Source organism: Nycticebus coucang, chromosome 1 (assembly GCF_027406575.1).
Source record: "Nycticebus coucang isolate mNycCou1 chromosome 1, mNycCou1.pri, whole genome shotgun sequence".
Taxonomy (NCBI): Eukaryota; Metazoa; Chordata; class Mammalia; order Primates; family Lorisidae; genus Nycticebus; species Nycticebus coucang.
The window spans coordinates 66374601-66395947 of record NC_069780.1 but is presented as its reverse complement, the minus strand read 5'-3'; the positions used below and the strand labels follow the sequence as shown (position 1 = coordinate 66395947).

The following is a 21347-nucleotide window of genomic DNA, read 5'->3' as shown; positions in this document are numbered from 1 at the left end:
ACATGGAGAAGACGTATGTACTCAAATGTTTATTGCAGCACATTTCATAATTGCAAAGATATGGAGTCAATCTAAGTGTCTATCAATTGATAAGTGGATAAAAAAAGTTTGGTTTATATTCTATGGAGTACTAGTCAGCCATACGAAAGAATGAAATGTCATTCACAGCAACCTGGATGGAACTGGACAACTTTATGATAAGTGAAGTATCTCAGGAATGAAAAAACAAACACCACATGTTCTCACTAATAAGTGGGAGTTAAATGATAAGTACACAAGGTCATAAAATGATGTAAATGACATTGGCAACTAAGGCCGGGGGAGGCGGGAAAGGTACAAGGATTAAAAACTTACCTATCAGGGACGATGTAGTCTGTCTGGTAATGGGCGCACTAAAAGCCCCAGCTTCAGCATTATACAATTTACCCATAGAACAAGAACATTTGTATCCACTAATATTTTGAAATAAATAAAAATATTTTTACTTATTTATTGTTCATTAAGTGGGAGGATATCATCACAGAGGTCTTCATCCTCATTGTCTTTGTGTTAAGTAGGCTGAGGATGAGGAGGACGAGGATGGGCTGGTCTCACCGTCTCAGGGATGGCAGAGGCAGAGGAGGCGGAGGAGCAGAGGAGCTACCCGTACTAGGTAGAACTTTATAGTTTGTGTGGTAATTTCTGCTTGCCTCTTTTGCTTGTTTGTTTCTCCAAAAATGTGTCTACACAGTACAAATACTTCTTTCACCATTTGCTTTAGTTTCAGGGCCCATATCACAGAAGGCTCCGTGTCATCTTAGAAGTCAATATTAATCTTTAATCATCAAAACCCTTTGGCCAGGTTGTAGATATTTCCTGTGTCCTGCTGAGAATAGACCCCAGTGCATGGTCTAAAGGCTGATGACAACTGGTTTTAATTAGTTCACATTCAACCAGTAAAAGAAACAACTCCTCAAATTACAGATAGAGCTGGAACCCCTGAAAGCCAATTCTTCTTGTTAGAATTGTGAGTTCTGGAGTTTATGGTTTTAGGTACTACATGAAGCAAATAATAAGAAAATACCGAGCAGTTTTTATTTGGGGGAGAAAACCAATATGCCTTTAGAGGTGTTTTGAGTCTAACCTTCTCACCCATAGGGGTTTCTTCACAGGAGATCTTTATGTTTCAGGACATCAGTTTCACCTGGAGCATTATTCCTTCCTTCCACAGAGTTTTATGTTAAAATACATTTTAATAGATTTTTTTTTTCCAACAAGCATCATTGGCCATGACTGAAACTAGCATTTTAACATTTTCATGCAAGCATCTTTATGGTTCAGTTCTATACTTGATATAAAAGGCCTGTAGTACACTCCTAGCAATTCAGGAAAAAAATTCAGGAAACAAATCCATTGACTCTTAATGTGCTGCAAGTGGGAAGGTGAAATAGAATTGGAGGGAAGTTGCCCAGCATGGTGCAAGTTCTAACTGAACCTGATTAGAAACCACCTACACTTGATTTCTTACCTTCCTTGAGGGTGGCAACTGCCAAGCACAGGGCCTGAACACATGTCCATAAATTCTGGTGGAATGAGTGAACATGTGTTCTGTTCCAGATCCTGACTTTGTCTGTGACGTAAGAAGCAGACCTGTCTATGCTGCATTGAAGATCACACTGGATCTCCAGTGTCTTTTCACCTCAAAGACACTGGAGATCCAGTGTGATCTTAAGACACCTTTTTCACTTCAAAGACACTGGAGATCCAGTGTGATCTTAAGACACCTTTTTCACCTCAAAGACACTGGAGATCCAGGTGACTTAAGACACCTTAATGTGATCATGGGGCATCATACACTAGTTTCATAGACCATTTGACATAGCCTTCCTGGCATTTTCTTGGTTACTGTGCTAAGACATTTACATTCCACATTTACTAAGTTGCACATATACATATCACTTTCTATGAGGGTATCTCCCTGCCTCTGATCACATCCCAGGGAGAGGGCAGAAAAGCCAAAGAAATAATTTCCCTTACAGTTCCAGTGGGGGCTCTTGGTACTTACGTAAGGCACACTGGAATATCACCTAGAGTGACAACTGATATCACCTCATCATAACATATGTCTATGACAACGGTCACGGATATTCACAGTAAACGAAAAGACAACACAAATGTCAGGGCGATAGCTAGGGAACTACTAGAGATGGCAGCCTATTTATTCTCTTTGAGATGATGTCCTAGTGACCTCTAGTGGTGAAATTGGTTCAAAATATAATACATTTTTTTATTGTTAAAAATTGCTTCCTTATTGCTTCATACTTAACTTTTATCCTTCATTAGTAACATTTTATACTTGTGGAATGATCTTAGTGATGCATGGTGATTTGCCTCAGTTCATACACAAATGGTGTGGTTTTGGCGTTTCATAGAATCACAGAGCCTTTGAGCTGAAAGCTAGCAAAGGGATTTATCAATCTTATTTCATCACGTGGAAAATGAGACTCAGATAAAGTGCCTTGCCTGAAGTCTCACCACGGGGATGGACAAAAAGTCTTCAGAGTCTAATTCCTTTTCTGCTGTAGCAAACTACCTACCAGGAAGTCTGAGCTGGGTGGCTAATGAAAAAACTGGATCTCATTTACAGTTCTGTACTGTAAACATTATCCTTTCCCTATATCACTGTTGTATCCTGGGGGTGCATGGAGCAGAGAATGTCTCTTTAATTCATAGATGTTCTGAGAGAAGATGAAGCAGCCGAAAAACGGATTAAAAGGAGCCTCCTTCATGTCTGTATTGGCATCTCAAGCCCAGGTTGATGTCATATTAGATGAGACTTTGGGGCTCTTCGGATAAGGTACATATATTTTACCCTTGGAAAGATGTAAATAATCTGTGTGTGGCAGACTGCTTTTTTAACTGGTTGCAAATTCTTTGATATCCTCTCATAGATGTGCTCTCCTGTGTTCCTTCCCTTTGAATCTGAACAGGCTTAGGACTACCTCTCTCCAAAGAGTATGACGGAAGTAATGCTATGTGACTTCTAAAGATTGGTCATAGAAGACCACAAAACCTCCCCATGGTGGTCTTAGAACATTTTATCTTGGGGAAAACGAACCACCAAGAAGAAATACAACCTCACTAAACCTAATGTACTGAAGAGGCTATGTGCTCTGATGGACTGCCCTGTTTTTGCTCCCAGTCAACAGCCAGCTTCTACCCAGGACTGTGTAAGTGAGCCATCTTGGATGTCCAGCCCGAGCTGACCTCTGACTGCAACCACATGTGAGACCCCCAAAGGGGGGAACTGCTCAGCTAAGCCCTTTCTGAATCACTGAGCCACAAAATACTGAGTAAAATAAAATGATTGTTCCTTTGTAACACTACATTGTAGGGTAAATTGTTACAGAGCAATAATCAGAGAAAAGAGTTTATTAAAGAAATCTTTCTCATTCTGTGACAATACTAAAAGAAAAATATAAAATAATGCACACATCTGAATGTACACATCTGAAATAATGTAACTGAATTCTTAATGGAATTTCAGTTAATCTTCTATTCATAGGCAATAATAACAACTTTAATAAATCAAGGAGCTCTTGGTCCAAATGACTAGAAATACTATGTGATAGAAATATAGTTCTTCCACATTCTTAAAGTGGAATCACCATTTAAGGAGGCTGGGTCAATTTTACAGGTTTCCAAAGAGAAATTTCTGTTAAGCATTCTAGCCTCTCTCTACAATATTTCCCCAAATGAATCAAACACATAAAAGGATTTGAGTGACTACTTTCTCAATTCTCCCAAAGATGGCATATAACTAGTATATGACTATAACCTTTCTAGATGCAAGCAGAGAATTTAATTCACTGCATTCAATGGATGCCTTCGAAGGGCCTTGTTCTCTCTCAGAACCCAAGCTGAGAAAAAGTGGAAGAACCCTGGGCTAACTCAGCCATGCAGTAGGAGTCAATTAGAAAACAAATTTCAGAGAGTTTAAGTAACATGCCCATTACTACCACAGCTAGCTGAACCAGGATTTGACTCCAGGGACTTCAACTATAAAGCTTGGAAACGTAATCATTACTCAATGCTGCCTAAGGAAAACGCATACTCCATATGAATAATAAACATGAAAAATACTAGGCTTAACAGCAATGTCTATATGTGAACAGTTAATAGACTTAGCAGCAATAATTTTAACCCTCCTGCAATGTAAATTCTAAGTACGTGAACCCAAATTTATCTGCGCCGAAGACTTCCTTTTCTTTAAAATAACAAAGCTAAAACTTTTTCAAAAATTATTTAACTTAGCATAGTGATGTGTTGCTTTGTCTCCAAATCCTTAAGCCATCAACATAATAGGGACTCTTAATCAATACCAAAAGCAAAGAGCAAAGAGTGCAAAGGTTAGACCCTGGGAGCCCAGTGAGAAAGGAGGGGAGGACCAGGAACACACACACACAGAGAAGGGATGGGAGGAGACGGACATGGCAAGGCAGAGGTGACGTGGGCTGTTGACAGCAATCGAGAGAGGGTAAGGGGCAGGCTAAAGACCAAGGATGGAATGGATGAAAGCTGAGGGCAATGGGGAAAAGAGGAGAAAAAGAGAAGGCAGGAGATAAAACAAGTTAAAGATGTGACGATTGGTCAACTTCTATTAGAATAATGAAGATAAGACCTCTGTATTGAAATGCTATTCTTAATGAGAGGAAGGGTTGGCTTGGTGCCCGTAGCACAGTGGTTATGGCATCAGCCACTGAGGCTAATACATCGAGGCTGGCGGGTTCAAACCCGGCCTGGCCTGCTAAACAGCAATGACAACTGCAACCAAAAAATAGCCAGGCATTGTGGCGGGCACCTATAGTCCCAGGTACTTGGGAGGCTGAGGGAAGAGATCGCTTGAGCCCAAGAGTTTGAGGTTGCTGTGAGCTGTGACAGCACAGCACTCTACATCACAAGGGTGACATAGTGAGACTCTGTCTGAAAAAAAGAAAAAGAAGAAGAGGAAGGGTTCAGAAAAGTAGAATAGTGAAATGACGAAGACAGCTCTGCTCCATGTCACTGCCTTTTCAAACTTCTACTGGTATGTACAAGTTCAGGTCATAATCCCAGTGAGTCCCGGATGTAACTACCATGTGAAAATACCAATGTTGGCTTATAAATGCTATCTCTTAGAGAAAATGAAAGTTAACAACTTTTGAGAGTCCAGACACATGACAATAGGAACACGTGTTACCTCTACCCCCTTCCATCCAGTGGCCATTTGCAACAGAAGCAGCAGCCAGCCTGAGACCCAAACCAGACGTACAAGTGCCTGGTACGTAGTAGGCTCTTGTTAAATAATTGTTGAATGGATAAATGAATAAAGGAATACACGTATTCGACTTTTCCTTGTTGGTCACCCTTCTCTATCTCTGTTGAAGGTGAGGTTGGAGAATGATTTGCAGAAGAAGGAAGGAAGTATAAGTGAGCATTCAAACAATTCAAGGCATAGACTCCATGGGCATAGACTCCATATTCAAGGGATAGACTCCATGTCTACTTGATTAAAATACCACATATAAGACTTTAAGATAGGAGGTAGCTCTTCTCCTTCTACAAGGATATACTGAGTGTTATTACACACAATAAATCAGGAAACCATGAGTCTATTTTGATATAATTATTTTGATGTTAAATTGAATATTTATATAGTCACAAAATATTGCCTTCTTTCCATTTGATCCTGCAATCCTGTTATTGGGCATCTACCCGGAAAAAGAAATCAATTTAGTATAAGGATATTTATGCTAGATTATTTATCGCAGCTCGGTTTACAATTGCCAAAAGGTGAAAACAATCTAAGAGCCTATCAACCACGAATGGATTAATAAACTGTGGTATATGTATACCGTGGAATACTATTCAGCCATAAAAAGAATGGAGATTTTACATCTTTTGTATTAACCTGGATGGAGTTGAGACACATTATTCTTAGGAAAAGTACAACAAGAATGGACAAGCAAATATCCAATGTACTCAATAGTAATATGAAGCCAGTAGACGAACTAATACACGCCCACACAAGACAGAAGCTCAAGTCAATTCAAGATGTGGGGAATAGGGAGGGGGATTGTTTTCCTCCCACCTAATGTGCACCATGCAGGGGTATATGGCACACCTCCTAGGTGCAGGACACAACTACAAACCAGGACCTTACCTAACATTAGCAAACTTTGTAACCTAATCGTTTGTACCCTTATATTACTCAGGGGAAAAAATCCCCCTCCAAAATACTTTCTAATTACTAAAGAAAAATGAATAAGTCACCACTATAACCAAGGGATCAAAGTGAATCTGAATAGTAAAGGGAAAATAGAAATTATGTACCACCTGATAGGAGGCAATGAAAAGAACACAGTATCACTTCTGTGATATTCTTGCCAAATGTATTGATCATGAAGAAACAGTAAACAAACACAAATTGAGGAACATGTCACAAAATAACTGCCCTATAGTCTTTAAAGGTTTCCAGGTCTGGGAAGTCAAGAAAAGATTGAGGAATTGCTCCAGATTGAAGGAAACTAAAGGGATATGACAACTTCATGCAGTATGTGATTCTGAACGAGAAATGTTTACTGTAAAGGGTATTCTGAAGACAACTGCTGAAACTTCCATGGGCTGTGAAGATCAGGTGAAGAAAATGGAGGAATGTTATTTTCCTGATTTTGTCGGTTGTGTGGTGATCATGAAAGAGAAAGTCCTCGTTTGTAAGAATACACTAAAATACCCAGAGGCGATGTGGTATTAGGTGGGCAATTCATTCTCAAATAATTCAAGAGAAAGAATTCTTCTTAGGGCGCTTGTAAATTGTTTGTAGTTAAAGAATATTTCATAGTAAAAGATAAAATGAAAATGAAAATGACGTGAATGTGTGCCTAAAGATGACATTTACAATATCTCCCACTCCCCATCCTCCCCTTGGGTGTCCCAAAGCCAAATTTGTCACTTTCTACATTTTATTTTTCTAATAAAACTTTTTGCATGCATCCCTAAAATGCAAAGCAGTGGTGGTGCTGTGATAGATGTCCATAATCCAAGCACTGGTATTTTCACATGCTTCTCAAAGTCTGCACCCACGTTAAGATTAATATCTTACTTCCATATATTAGAAAAACACTAATGTTAATCTTATTTTTTAAGAAAAAATTATTGCATAAATATAACATGAAAATGAAATAACCCTCAGTCCCTCCACACTAATACATTTTTTCCCAAGCTTCCTTCCCTTTCTAGTTCACATATATAAATTACTTTTACATGGTTGTAATCCCAACATAGAGGAAATTTTACGTTCTATCTTCCTCATCTGAGCATATTCCAATATTGTCAGAGAGCCTCTTGGGCTCTTCCTCCCCTCTGATTCCATGATTACATTTTTGAAACACTGACCTCATAACATAACTAGAGGATCATATTTCATTATTCAATACCTGCAATGTGGGAACCTTATTGCTTCTACCTAGTCAGTTTTGCTGTCTATCTGGTAATTTCTATTCTGATATATTGTCATTTGACAAAGCTTTGTTTAAAGTCACTCAGACCTGGGCTGGAATCCCAGCTCTGCACTGTACACGTTACTAAACCTTTTGAGCCCCAATTTTCAAACCAAGAAAAAAGGATAATAATATCTCTAGCATGATATTGGAGTGAATTAAATGAGATAGTATGGGTACATGTAAAGTTTTGAGCACAGTGCCTGGCACATAATAAGCTATTAGTAAATGTTTATCATCATTATTCGTCTAAGAGATAATGACTAATTAGTAAAATGTGGGCTAAGTATGAATATTTATTTTGGCAACTCTCTTTGATTTGTGATGAGTGATGAGTTGGTTTTTTTAGAAAGTAACAAGAACCTAAAGAGTTAGCTAGGAATTCAAAAGAAACCAACTGGTTTTCTCATCATCACCAGAATTGAGAATCTACAGGAACACTAAAATGACATCTGATTAATATCTTTCTCCAACTCCGTTTTTAGTTTTTCTGCCTCCCTCAAAAAAGTTCTTTAAGAATAAAAGAAACTCTTACAGATGTAATCACTGAAACATGGCAGAAATATTGCATGCTTTTAAGAAAGCATGTATAGTATCATCTACTCGGGAGGTTAGGGCAGGAGAATTGCTTGAGCTCAGGAGTTTGCACTGCTCTGGAACCTGAGTGGCAGAGGGACATTCTGATGCAAAAATAAATAAATAAATACAAAATATTTTTTTTTAAGGGAAGAAGGCAGCCAGGCAGGCTAGCTTTAAAAAAAAAAATGAGCAGTTAATTATGAATTTGCCTAGGTCCTTTCATCGTTAAATTATCAGACATTATGAAAAAGGATAATGTCCTAACTTACAAATGGGCTAATAAAAAAGTAATGCTAGGCATAGTGGCTCACGCCTGTAATTCTAGGACTCTGGGAGGTCAAGGCAGGTGGATTGCCTGAGCTTAGGGAGTTCAAGACCAGCCTGAGCAAGCGTGAGACCCATCTCTAAAAATACCCAGTGGTTGTGGCAGACACCTGCAATCCCAGTTATTTGGAAAGCTGAGGCAAGAGGATCACTTGAGCTCAAGGGTTTGAGGTTGCTGTGAGCTAGGACACCAGGGCATTCTACCCAGGGTGACAAAGTGAGACTCTAAATAAATAAATAAATAGTTAATGTTATATTAATAAAAAAGAAAAAAGTCTGTGAAAAAGTTTTCTTTGAGAAATTCCTTGAAATACATACTCTCCCAGGGCAATTGTGAGCTTGAAAATCACTAAATATTTCACAGAGAGATAGATATGGGCTGAGACATTTAGTGTTTGAGGTCAACATTCACTGCAAACTGAAGAGTCTCTCAAATTATACATCAATAACATTTTATTACAGAAATTCCACTTGTATAGTATGGTAAAGGGCTTAAAGCAGAAGGGACATAAATCTACTGTATAGATTGAGAAACACTGTAATAGTATAAAGCTCCAATTATTTAAAATTCCAAAATAAAATTTAAAAAGAAATACTGGACCAGAATGTTTATTGCAGCCCAATTCATAATTGCTAAGTCAGGGAAAAAGCCCAAGTGCCCATCGATCCACAATGGATTAATAAACAGTGGTATATGTACACCATGGAATATTATGCAGCCTTAAAGAAAGATGGAGACTTTACCTCTTTCATGTTTATATGGACTGAGTTGGAACATATTCTTCTTAGTAAAGTATCTCAAGAATGGAAGAAAAAGTATCCAATGTACTCAGCCCTACTATGAAACTAATTTATGGCTTTCATATGAAAGCTATAACCCAGTTATAACCTAAGAATATGGGGAAGGGGGAGAGTGAGGGGAGGGAGGGGGGAGGATGGGTGGAGGGAGAGTGATTGGTGGGATTACAAGGGTACATGTGAAACTTAGTAAATGCAGAATATAAATGTCTTAATGTAATAACTAAGAAAATGCCTGGAAGGCTATGTTAACCAGTGTGATGAAAATGTGTCAAACTCTTTATAAAACTAGTGTATGGTGCCCCATGGTTGCATTAATGTACACAACTATGATTTAATAATAAAAAAAAAAAAGAAAGGATGGGGCGGTGCCTGTGGCTCAGTAGGTAGGGCGCTGGCCCCATATACCGAGGGTGGCGGGTTCAAACCCAGCCCCGGCTGAACTGCAACCAAAAAATAGCTGGGCGTTGTGGCGGGTGCCTGTAGTCCCAGCTACTCAGGATGCTGAGGCAAGAGAATCGCTTAGGCCCAGGAGTTGGAGGTTGCTGTGAGCTGTGTGATGCCACGGCACTCTACCGAGGGCCATAAAGTGAGAACCTGTCTCTACAAAAAAAAAAAAAAAAAAGAAAAGAAAGGATGTTTTTCCACCTATCAAATCCTAGCTAAAATGTAATTCTCCAGAAAATATATATCCCTAGATAAAGGACCTGAAAGGAACTTCCGACTTGGGTCTTCTCCTTTGCCAGAAGCTCTGGTGCTTTTTACTCCTGTATTCCTTTCTGTCTAATAAAATCCTATCTTACCACTGAAAATAAATAAATAAATAAAAGAAAAGAAAAGAAACACTGGTTTGAAAAATCCTCTACACATTTTTATAAACGAAGCTTTCCAAATTGTTACAGTGACCTTAGAAAAATCTACTAACCTTGCAACCAAGAATGAAAATGAAAGTAAGCAAAATATTCACATGCACGAAAAAATAATGTAGAGCCTTTTGTCTGCTGGGAAAAGGTCATAAAGATTCTCAGGAAGGATAAGGAAAGAAGAATGTATTTTAAAATACCAGCTTTTTCAAGCAGCTTTTACTAATGTCACACTAGCAAGCAATGAGAACCACGCATGTGCGTAGCCAAGTACTGGAGCCAAAGTCATTAAGCTGACAATGAAACCTGTGGGGAGAAACAGACAACAATGGTTAAATGGGGGAGAAAGTCCGTAAGGGCTAAAAAGAGCCTGCTGTTGACCATGTACATCCTAAGAAGGCTGGTGGAGGGAGGACCCAGGTCCCTCCCAGAAAGGCAGCAAGGAGGCTCCCTGTTCTGGCAGACCATTCATCTGGGCTGCTGCTGAGTCTTTTATGTTTCCAATGCTGAGGACTGAAAATGAATACTAATGTCTATCTAGGAAAGCAAAACATGTCTTTCTAGAACAGCTTTTACAATAACTCTGGTCTATGACTGGCAGACATATTGTTTCCAGTAGGGTTACTTAATAGCTTTTGGATCATTTAAAATGTTTATGTCCAGGGTTGGGGAACTCAGCAGAAGCTGATTCATCTAATTGGTTCTATTCTTTTGAGGCTGATATCCTTCTCCTCTCGGCATCCTACGCTTTCTTTGCAGGCCAAGGGAAGCTTAAGATTTTCTGAGAAAACCGGACTCCGACCCTCAAATTCTGAACTAGTCAAGCAGGCAGGAGGAGGCCTGTGAGGGGAACTGTGTCCAAAGCTGATCTAATCCTTAGGGCCTTTGTGGGATGAAGGTCCCCGTGTCAGCCGCCCTACCCTTTTCTCAACAGGACACAAACCTGGGAAAGGTTAGCATTTGTCAGCTTATGAGTTCAGGTAAATAAAACTCATCCCTAATTTGGCCCTATCTCCTCTGGACTTTTCTCCAGAAAAAAATTTAGTACAATTATGAAAGATTTTATATGCATTTAGCTTGGAAATATTCTAACTCCCTCACCTCTTTTTTGTTTTTGTTAAGCTAATGAAGGAAAAACATACAGGCCACTGATGGATGCTTTTGTCTTTAAAAGGAAGAATCAAAATATTAATACTTATCCTTTGATGAGAAAATTAGAGAATGCTCTAGATTACTGAAAACATTAGATATTATCCTAACAGTCCATTTCTTAAGCTTGTTTATTAACACTGGTTGTGCACTAGATTTATTTCAGTTAAGTGGATTTCTTCTGATTGAAGATTTCTTCGCAGAAAGAGCACTTACAGTTTCTAGCAATACATTAGTGACCCTAGCTATAGCCGAGCCACTCTCATAAGCTGCTGAGAAGCAGGGCTAATCTCCTTTTTCTTATTGAATCTCTCATGCTAAGTCTTTAAGGCATTTTGCAGGGTCAGGGGAAGTATTCCCAACACCACTGTCCATATTATCTTCAGCTTACAGGAACAGATATTTCACTCTGCCCCTGTCATTATCCATTCTTATGTGGATCCCAAATGCCAATTAAGATTTGCAAAAACTTTCTGTCACTGCAGGTGCAATGAATACACTTGTTCAATGACACTAAAAAATAACATTTCCAACATACTAGAAATGATCTTTCTTGACACCCTTAAGGATGTCTGAATAATCTTTTATATTGATATTCATGGCCAAATTCACCGTAGGATGTAAACTGAGATGGCAGGGAGGGGCGCTTCACTGGTCCCAGCCAGCACCGACGCTTGCCACATCCTTGTGCACTGGCTCGGCTCTGGGACTGTCCTCTGCGTGGTTGTCTTCCAAGATGTCCGGGGTAACCCAGCGAAGCTATTAGCAGCCGTGCGGCAGACACTTGGAAGCGTGGTGCTGGCTGCAAACACGGACTCCACTCACGGGCAGAAAAGAAAGGCGCGCTCCCTTCTCACTGGCTAGACTCCTGCTCCGGCTCAGTGTCCCTCGCAGCTGGGGAGCCACAAGGCTATTTCCTTCTTTAGCCCAGATTATAATGGAAGATGAGATGAAAAGGAACGCAGACCCTTGATACCTTTTACTTGGAGTGCTAACTAAGGCAGGCCTCACGTCTGATCTGCGAGGCTGAGGGTGGCAGATGGCCTTCTGAAAGCTTTTCAAACCCAGGCTGCTTTCAGCAGGGCGTGAGGGGTATTGTTACATTTTCCATATCGTGGTAGGAAGCAGCCCTGAATAAAAGCACACAACAATTGTGCCACTTCTCTGCGAAGCATATTACAACCTTACAATGAGGGCTAATTGGCCGATGCCAAAAGCAGACGCGGACGCCGCTTTGAATATTATTCAGAAGAGGTTTTCGAGAGCAGAGTCAGGAAGGAGGCTGCGGCCAAAGGAGAAAAGTGATGGGAAGGACAGCGACGGGGAGGGGGCGAGGGCCAGGAGGAAGAGGGGTGAGCGGCTTCGTTATATTTATCAGAAAGAGCCATGCTCTTGTTTAAAGAGTTTGTTCATATCCAGGGCCCTTCCTGATCAGGAGGAGGGCCAGACCCTGCTCACAGCGCCATGTCCGCAGGACGCCGCCGTTACCATGAGAACCGACGCTGACAAATCTCAGAGCCTTTTAAGAAACTCTTGCAGGAGCTCCTTGAAATGGTCAGCGGAGGAACGAAAATGTACTGAGTACTCACTCTAGGCCAAGCTCATTCAAGAAACTTCCCTTATTATTTCATTTAATCTTCAAAACAATTCTGAGCCATAGTCTTAAGATCATTTTGCGGATGAAGGAATTGAGGCTGGGGGATGGTAAATCACTTGCTCAAAGTCTAACAGAGTCAGATGCAGGCATTATTGACTCCAGCGTCCAAGCCCAGGCTGCCACACTAACCTGTGCCACTACTTCAAATAACCAGGTCCTACCTACCGGCATATCACAGTAGTTGCTGCATAAAGGTGTTCTGAAAACAGAACACTGATCCAGAAGAAGAGCCAGAAGAGCTCTAAAAAGCAGAAACCATTTGGATAGCTGGTCCTAAGAGTCAGCCCTAGCTGCCTAAACTTCCTTCACCCCAGCACGCACAAATCCAGTCAGAAAGCTTTCGCCTAAGTGTATCAGACCATGTGAACTGCGACAGGTGCTGGTAGTAAACACATTCCAAAAGGCTCTTTGAGAAGCTTGCAGTCTGTTGAGATATAATGAGGGTGTCAAGAAAAAAAAAATGTATATACATTTTAAGAAAGGAAAAAACTGTATTAAATTTGTAATACTCAAATCACGTTTGACTTCTGCAATTCTAAGAGGTACTCAGTGTAACTTGTACTCAGGTAGTGTGTGTGTGTACAATTTCTGGAAAAAATACAGATGGAGGTATACTTAGCGTTCTCAACAAAGAAAGAGGAAATCTAGCTCAGCCTGGGAAGATCAAGGAAGGCTTCCTGGAGGAGACGATGCATGCCTGAGTGAGCTCGTAAAGGATGAGTAGGCACTGGCTGGGCAAAGAGAAAGGGGAACAGTGTCATCCCAGACAAGGGGAGGAGCAGCACAAAGTCCAGAGGCATGAAATAGACGGCATGTAGACGGATCGTTAAATGTCCCCTACTGAGCCCAAATTGTGTGGCAGGAAACGACCCTGAAGAGCTGGGGAGAGCCAGGAAAAGGGAGACCTTAAATGCCATGCTAAGTGTCTTGGTCGTCGTCCAGCAGGGGATGTGAGACACTGATTGTTCTCCACAAGGAGAGGTGGCGATGTGGTCAGTGTGGAGGATAGCTTTGAAGGGATATAAATGGATATAGGAAGAACAGTTGGGAGGTTGGTGTTGTGGTTTATGTGGGGGATAATAAAGAGCTGATCCAGGAAGTGGTGGTAGGGACAGAGAAGGCCAGTTTTATTTGAGAAACACTTTCAAGGTCAAGTTAACAAGAATCATAATGTATAAGATCGTGAGAGAGAAGCAAAGACATATGGATTTCTAGCTTAAGTGACTGGGTGGATGGTGGGGCCATTAATTAACATTATGAATATGGGAATGGGAGGAAAGGATGAGTTCATTTGACACCCGGGAGATATCTAGGTGTCTAGCAAGCAACTGGATTATGAATCAGAAACTCAGAAGAGAGATAAAGATAAGCAATAAAGATTCAAGAACAGAAGTCAGGAAACAGTTTATTCTGCAGTCACATCCATCTTGAAGATATATTTTGTTTGGGTCTCTGCGTTGTTGTTTTTAAAATTAGGATTAGGTGAGAACCATGGAAAAATCAGGAAATTCTATAAACAATCAAAATATCTGATGTCTCGTAAACATTCTGCTTATGTGCATGAATCCCTCCACGGTGATAGTAGCAAGAAACAGAAAGCATCTCTGCCCTTCGCGCCGGGCACATGCAGTCCATAAACTTCAGCCTTTACCCCGACTGGCTGGACCCATGGCCCTGGCAATCACTGTTGATTTACCATTTTATTATCACAATAGCCCTGTTATTTTCTTGTAGTAGAGTTAAGAGGGAAGTATACTCTTTCACGTTCCCTTATCTCAACCAAAGGTAAAAAATGCAAGAAAAACAATTATCCCAATTAAAAAATAGGGAAACACTTGAACAGACATTTTTCAAAACAACAGCACAGAGATCCAAACAAAACATCATACAAACAGCCAACAGTCACATGAAAAAATGCTCAGCATCACTAATCATTAGAGAAATGTAAATTCAAACCACAATGAGCTACCACTTCACACCTGTTAAGACGGCTATTAACAAAAAGATGGAAGATAAAAAGTGTACGCCAGGATGTGGAGAAAAGGGAATCCTTGCACACTATTGATGAGAAGGTACATTAAATAGCCATGATGGAAAAAAGCGTGGAGGCTCCTCTGAAAACTGAAACTGGAACTACCATATTACCCAGCAATTCTACTACTGGGTACATAGCCGAAGGATTTGAAATCATTCTGTTGAAGAGATAGCCACAGTCCTATGTTCATCACAACATTATTTACAATAACCAAGATGTGGAAACAGTCTAAATGCCTGTTGACAGATGAATGGATAAAGAAAACGTAGTATATATACATCCAATAGAAGAATTCAGCCTTAAAAAGGTCATCCTGTTATTTGCAACAATGTGGATGAACCTGGAGGACATACGTGAAGTGAAATAAGACGACTCAGAAAGTCAAATACTACATGATCTCACTTATGTGTAGAATCTAAAAAAGTCAAACTCCTAGAGACAGAGGTTACTAGAGGTTGGGGGTGGGGAGATTGGGATATGACCAAAGGATACAAAATTTCGATTAGATAGGTAGAATAAGCCGAAGAGATCTGGTGCACATCATGGCGACTATAGTTAATAATAATACATTGGATACTTAAAAATTGCTAAGAGAGTAAATTTTAAGGGTTCTCACCACAAAAAATAATTTATATTGAAGTAATTCATACATTAATTAGCTTGATTTAGCCATTCCAAGATGTATACATACATCGAAACAGTCCCAGCACCCATGGAGGCCAAGGGGTGTGAATTGCTTGATCTCAGGAATTCGAGACCACCTGAGCAAGAGTGAGACCCTATCTCTACCAAAAATAGAAAAACTAGCCAGGTGTGGTGGTGAGCAACTGTAATCCCAGCTACTCGGGAGGCCGAGGAAAGGGGATTGCTCAAGCCCAAGAGTTTGAGGTTGCTGTGAGCTATGATGCCACCACACTCTACCCAGGGCAACAGAGTAAGACTTGGTCTCAAAAAAAGATCATGTTATACACCATAAATATATACAATTTTCATTTGTCAATACATAAGGAAAAAAGTAGAAAATGAAATCTAGTTCTGGAGGACTGTGTATCTCAAGGAAAATAATGAGAAATGAAGAATGTTCCCATATATTTAATATGCAAAAAAGCATATCTTTGAAATAATTAAACTTGAGATTCCATTGTGAAATGAACCACAGTCAGAGCAATGTCTGCTATATTTAAAAGATGCATGATGAAAAACCTAATCAACTGAAAACAGAATTGAAATTTCAATAGTTTGTTTTGGAAATTGACTGAAACAAATGATGATTTAACATTGTCTGTTTTCCACATACACATTGCCTGACTCTGAAGGTGTTTGACCTTGCACCCTCTGTTTTAGAGTCACTGGACTATAACATAGACAGTGTGGATGGAGCTGGAAGTAGTGGGGATGCCTAGAGAGAAAAGAAAAGTAGCCAAGGACAGGTGGGTATTTTTTTTTTTTTCTAACACAGTGGAAATATCGGAGAAAATGGGTTCCCAATGGAGCCTGAGGTGAAAGATGAAAAAAGGTACAGGGAAACCTGAGATGTGTGGTGGCATCAAGGACAGGGGAGCAGAAACAAGGAAGGAGGCTAAGTCAACACTCTCTACCTCTTCTGTCCTGCGCTGGGGGAGCAGTCCCAGAAGTGAGGCCAGCTCGGCAATCGTGCAGCTTACACCAGAGATTCCAAACTATTACCTAGTGTCTCAGTAATGTTTTCACAGTGGCCCAAGGCCAAGAGAAACTACAGACAATTCCCTGTATTAGGCATTTGGATCCAAACATTTTAATAACATCTTTATGCCCTAAAAACTCAGTAGCCACTTGAAAAAAAATACGAAAATTGAGGACAAACATTTTATTTAATTCTTAAAGAAGCACAATTACTTATAGAATGTGTGCATTTATTGGGCACTGTATAACTTCTCCAGCCTTCTCAAACTGCCACCCTCATTGCCTACACAGAATTTGCTTTTTAACACAACCACCACAGAAAAGCCAGCATCAAAAGAGATAGTGTTGTTGAAAACAAATGTAGCTCAATCTAGTGAGAAATGGTGAATGACCACTAGCTGGAAATTCTCCCAGCTGTGATAGATGTTGAGACACCTCCCAGGGGCCCTTGTGAGTCTGCTGCAGGGTCCGTGGGAACCTTGGCATACAGTCTGGGAATCATGGAGTTAGACAGTATAGGCTAGTCTGGAATCCTATCATTCATGACCTGGTTTCTATGAGGACATTTGTTCTGAAATCCATGCAACTAACCTACAAATGAATTTGTAGGAACTGGACTGGTGTGTGGTATCATTTAAATAAATGAAATCCAAAGGTAAGCCAAATTGTATCTGGAACTCAATAAATGTATTGAACCTATTACATTTAATGTTCAATGTCTTCAGTTCTCTCCCCAAATAAGCTTTTTCCAGAGTTAGGAAAAACTCTTTCCTCTTTCTCTTGCAGTCCTCTGAATAAGAAAAGAAGTCACAGGTGGAGGCTGTATAAAAGGAGGCAGTGACTGGGTCTGAGGCAGCCACACGGGCAGTAGGCATGGGGGGCGGGGCTTGAGGCCTGGCTATTCAGAAGCAGAAATGAGCTGCCCTATCTGCTAGCCTCTATTTCTAGCATCTTCACGTACCACACGTGGCCAGCATCCAACAGCCATATTTTTCTAGGTAATCACCAAGACAGATCCATTAGAGCCTATAATCCTTATAATTTTTAGAGTTTAATAAAGGGGGCAAGGCTTTCTCTGGCACCCAACTCCAATAAACTACTGAAGAGCCACACATGAGGAAACACAATTATGACCATTCACTATCCATGTGGGAACAGTAAGGTGAGAAGGGTGCTCAGTTGAAGTGTCTGCAACCATATAAGACTCCAGTTTGACCTTGGGCTCTTTCACTTCCTGGGAAGTGACCTTGAGCAAGTTAAAAAAAAAAATTGAACTACAGTTTTAGCATCTGTAAAATAGGACAAAAAAATCACAATACTGTTGTAAAGATTAAATGAGACATAGAATTGTATTTGGAACTCAATAAATGTTTTGAACCTATTACATTTAATGTTGAACCCTATGAATTTATTGAATATAAGAGTTCAATAAATGCTTCCTTTCTCTACAGTCAGACTCTGCAATCTTGGGCAAAACACTTAACCTCTCTGGGCCTCTATTTTACACATATGTATGCGTGTGTATACATGTAATGTATGTATATGTATAGTACAAAGACAAAAGTAAAAAATTGGACTAAGCTTTCTTATAATCCAAGTGGTAACTTTTTATGCTTTACACAGATTCAACAATTCGAGTGAATATCTACTAAATAAGTTCCATTTATTTCATAATATGGTAGAACCTCTATAAGTTGGCCACTCAAGGGACTGTAACAAACTGGTCAACATACAGAGTTGGTCAACAGAAGCAACTAGGCCTAGTGTGCTGATACATACATGTGGTGCATGTCCAGTCTATGGAGGTCAGGTCAACTTAAGAAGGTGGTCATTATACGGAGGTGGTTCTACCATACTTAATTTTCCTGTTTTTTAGTTATCAAAGCCCAAGAACCTCTTGTTAATAAGAGCTAACAAGTCAGTGCTACCACATCAAATGGATAAAATTGTTTCCAAAAGCTAAAGAAACAAGGTGTTTTAGTTAACCAGTACATTTTGGTCACAAGCACATAAGCAGTTTCCATTTGCCAGTTTGAAATATAGAAACAAATTAGTACTAGATCCTAAGTCCACCACTGGTTACCATAACGGATGGTCCCCGAAGGCTCTTTGTGCACTAAGATTCTGTGACTTTGTGTAACCAAGGGGAAGGTTGCGATAGGGAACAAGGAGGCAGTGGGCCTCTCAGTTGGCTGCCATCACTCTCACCACCACCCAGGGAGTAGGTATTGCTTTCTCTTTCCAAGGACATTCAGTCTTAGCACCTACTGGATCAGACTAGGTTAGCAAGCAAGTCCCCCTAGGAAGCCCCTCTCAAAACCATTGCAAATGTGGACTGGACATCTACATTTAAATTTTCCTCCTGCTTTTTTCTCCACTAGAAATATGAGAGCAGCAGAGGATGAGTCATGGAGGGGAACCTTGGGGGTGCCGTGATGTGAATGAGAGAGTGGTTTCAGAAAGTCTTTGCACCACCAAGGGCTGCTGCTTTCAGGCCCAGCCCATATTATAATGCAGGAAGAACTCTGGGCTAAGGCACAATCCAAGCAAGCACGCACTCCATATGAGCCGTACCCGCCCACGGCATAGAGGGCTCCCTGTGTACCCACGCGCTCATGGCTCATGATGCCTTCCAGAAGCTAAGAAACTTAGGTTTCCTTCTGTCTTTGTTTCCTTCACTGCCCTCTGCAGCTCTGTCGTTTCCTAAAACACCCTGGTGGGAGCGAGTTAAAGACAGCAGCATCCCATTTCTTCAGCAGCCCCAGTACCTTGTACCTTCCCTCCCCTTATAAAGGCAGAAAATGCTCCTCTTTGATTTCTAAAGACCTCAGCATGTTTATGCCGTGCCAGGAGGGAAGCTTAGCTCCGGCTGGCGGTTTGTGTTAATTGTCTGGCTGCACTTTAGAAAGACACTTTTGAATCTAAGCATTTTAGAGAGAAAGTAGAGAAGCGTGGCTGTGTGAAAGAGCAATTGATGTTAAATATTCATGCTCTGCTCTCTGTTAATCAAAATTAGTAACCCCCATTGCTTAGCTGCTGTCTTGCTGGCTGCTTACTATGATTGTGCTAAAGGAACTTGGATAGAAAACAACTACCTCCCCCTAGCACCCCCCCACACGCACCAGGACTTAGGTGCTTATAGTGTTGAAGTGTTTCCAGTTAACATTGTGCAATTCAGCAACGTCTGTTTTCTCCAAGTTGTTGAATGAACCACAGTTATCCCTTCCATCAGCATTTTAGAATCCCTCTCCCTCCCTTTTTCTTCTCGTATGTTGAATTCAGTAAACTTTGTCCTTAAAAAACAGACATTTTCTGAAATAATCCTTAATGCTAATTGTAGCATAGTCTAGCTCATTTTTCAGAAATGATGAACTTATTTTACAAAATAGAGAAGTAATTGACTATCATTGAACAAAATATAATGATAATATCAAAAGGTGCTTTAGGGACACCTTTGAAGTCATGTTTCCTGAACTTTCAGGAAATAAACATTTTATGTTTTTATTTGTTGATTTATTTTTAAAAGCACATGTAATATAACCATGGGAACTTTGAAAATTATTACTTAATTTAACAGGAAAAAGAAAAACAGCTCTTAATTAAAAACTGGTTTTGTAGCTATATATTTTTCAAGTTTTCTACAATAAGCATGTTTTATCATTATAATAGAAACAATAAAAATCATATTTTTAAAAACTAAACAGTTGCTGAGTTGTATATTTGAGAATTTGTCAGTTTCTTCCTTACCTATGTCATCTGCTAAAGAAATGTTGGTGAACGTGCTATCTTCCTCCTCTTTGCTGGACCCGTCCATCTTGTTCAATTTTCAGACCTGTTAGTGAGAAAAATGAGGGCAGAGAAGAGCAGCCGTTGTCCCATGTGACTGCCCTTGTTAAATCATTAATAAATGAGAGACCAAGCAGGTGCTATCTGATCCTTGCACGAGTCACCCTCTTCCTGCTTTCTGCCTGAGAAGTTCTTACCTGAGTGTTGCATTCTTAACCGGAAATGGCCAGAGACCCAAGTTAAAGAGTTACAACACTTTACCTGAGGCTGCCGTGCTGCAACCTTTCAGCCCTGCTGTTCCCTGGCTAGATGACAAACCTTGCCTTCAATCTGATGACAGTTTCTGTGGGCGGAACCACCCAAGGAAATTGCCCAAAAAGCATTAGGATGAGGTCGGGGGAAGAAATTGATTATATGTGAATAAGATATCTTTTGGATACCTACCATAAACTTTTCAAGGATTTATCAATGACCTGGCATGACCCGAGACTATGTCACCAAACCTTTCAGAACCTTAATTCCTGTCTGTGTTATGAGGATCAGTCTGTTGTAAGGATTAGATGGAAAGTGCTTGGCACTTAATGTGGACTTGATAAGTATCAACCACAATAGTTACAAATGACCAGTCTATGCAAAGAAATAAGATTTTCTAAACATTGAGCTCATCAGTAATCCTTGCATATTACTATGTATACTCCCTACCCTGTAAAAGTTCATTAAAATGAAAGGCTCTTCCTTTTCTATTTCTGGAGGTGAGCCCGAGAAAAGGAAGTTGGCCTTGCCAGCCTTTAGGCCAGGGGCTCTTTGTTAGAGGAAGAAGCACACTTTTACTACAGTTTTTCCTAGTCTTCTAACTTATATTTGTACATAGAGACAAACCAAAACTAGTGCAGAATTTCAAAATCACTCCTTTGGGGAAAAAACGTTAGCCAAATTTGATGAAGCGTTTTAAGTAGATATTAAAATTGAGTTACTAT

At 40.2% G+C, this 21347-nt stretch overlaps 1 protein-coding gene across 4 annotated transcripts in view; it reads right to left on the bottom strand.

Moving 5' to 3' along the window:
* The window catches only part of SCOC (short coiled-coil protein), a 48552-nt gene extending 27948 nt beyond the window's left edge, over window positions 1-20604 (bottom strand). Inside the window, exons 1-2 of one of the 4 annotated variants that reach the window (XM_053581936.1) lie at window positions 20568-20604; window positions 20332-20416 (exon numbers count right to left, since the gene is read on the bottom strand). In XM_053581936.1, coding sequence (XP_053437911.1) covers window positions 20332-20398 — 67 coding nt within the window. In that variant the 5' untranslated portion in view covers window positions 20399-20416; window positions 20568-20604. Of the gene's footprint in view, window positions 1-20331 lie in introns of all 4 variants that reach the window. The other 3 variants (XM_053581919.1, XM_053581928.1, XM_053581946.1) reach the window with 3 other exon arrangements.
* Between the last annotated feature and the right edge of the window lie 743 nt (window positions 20605-21347).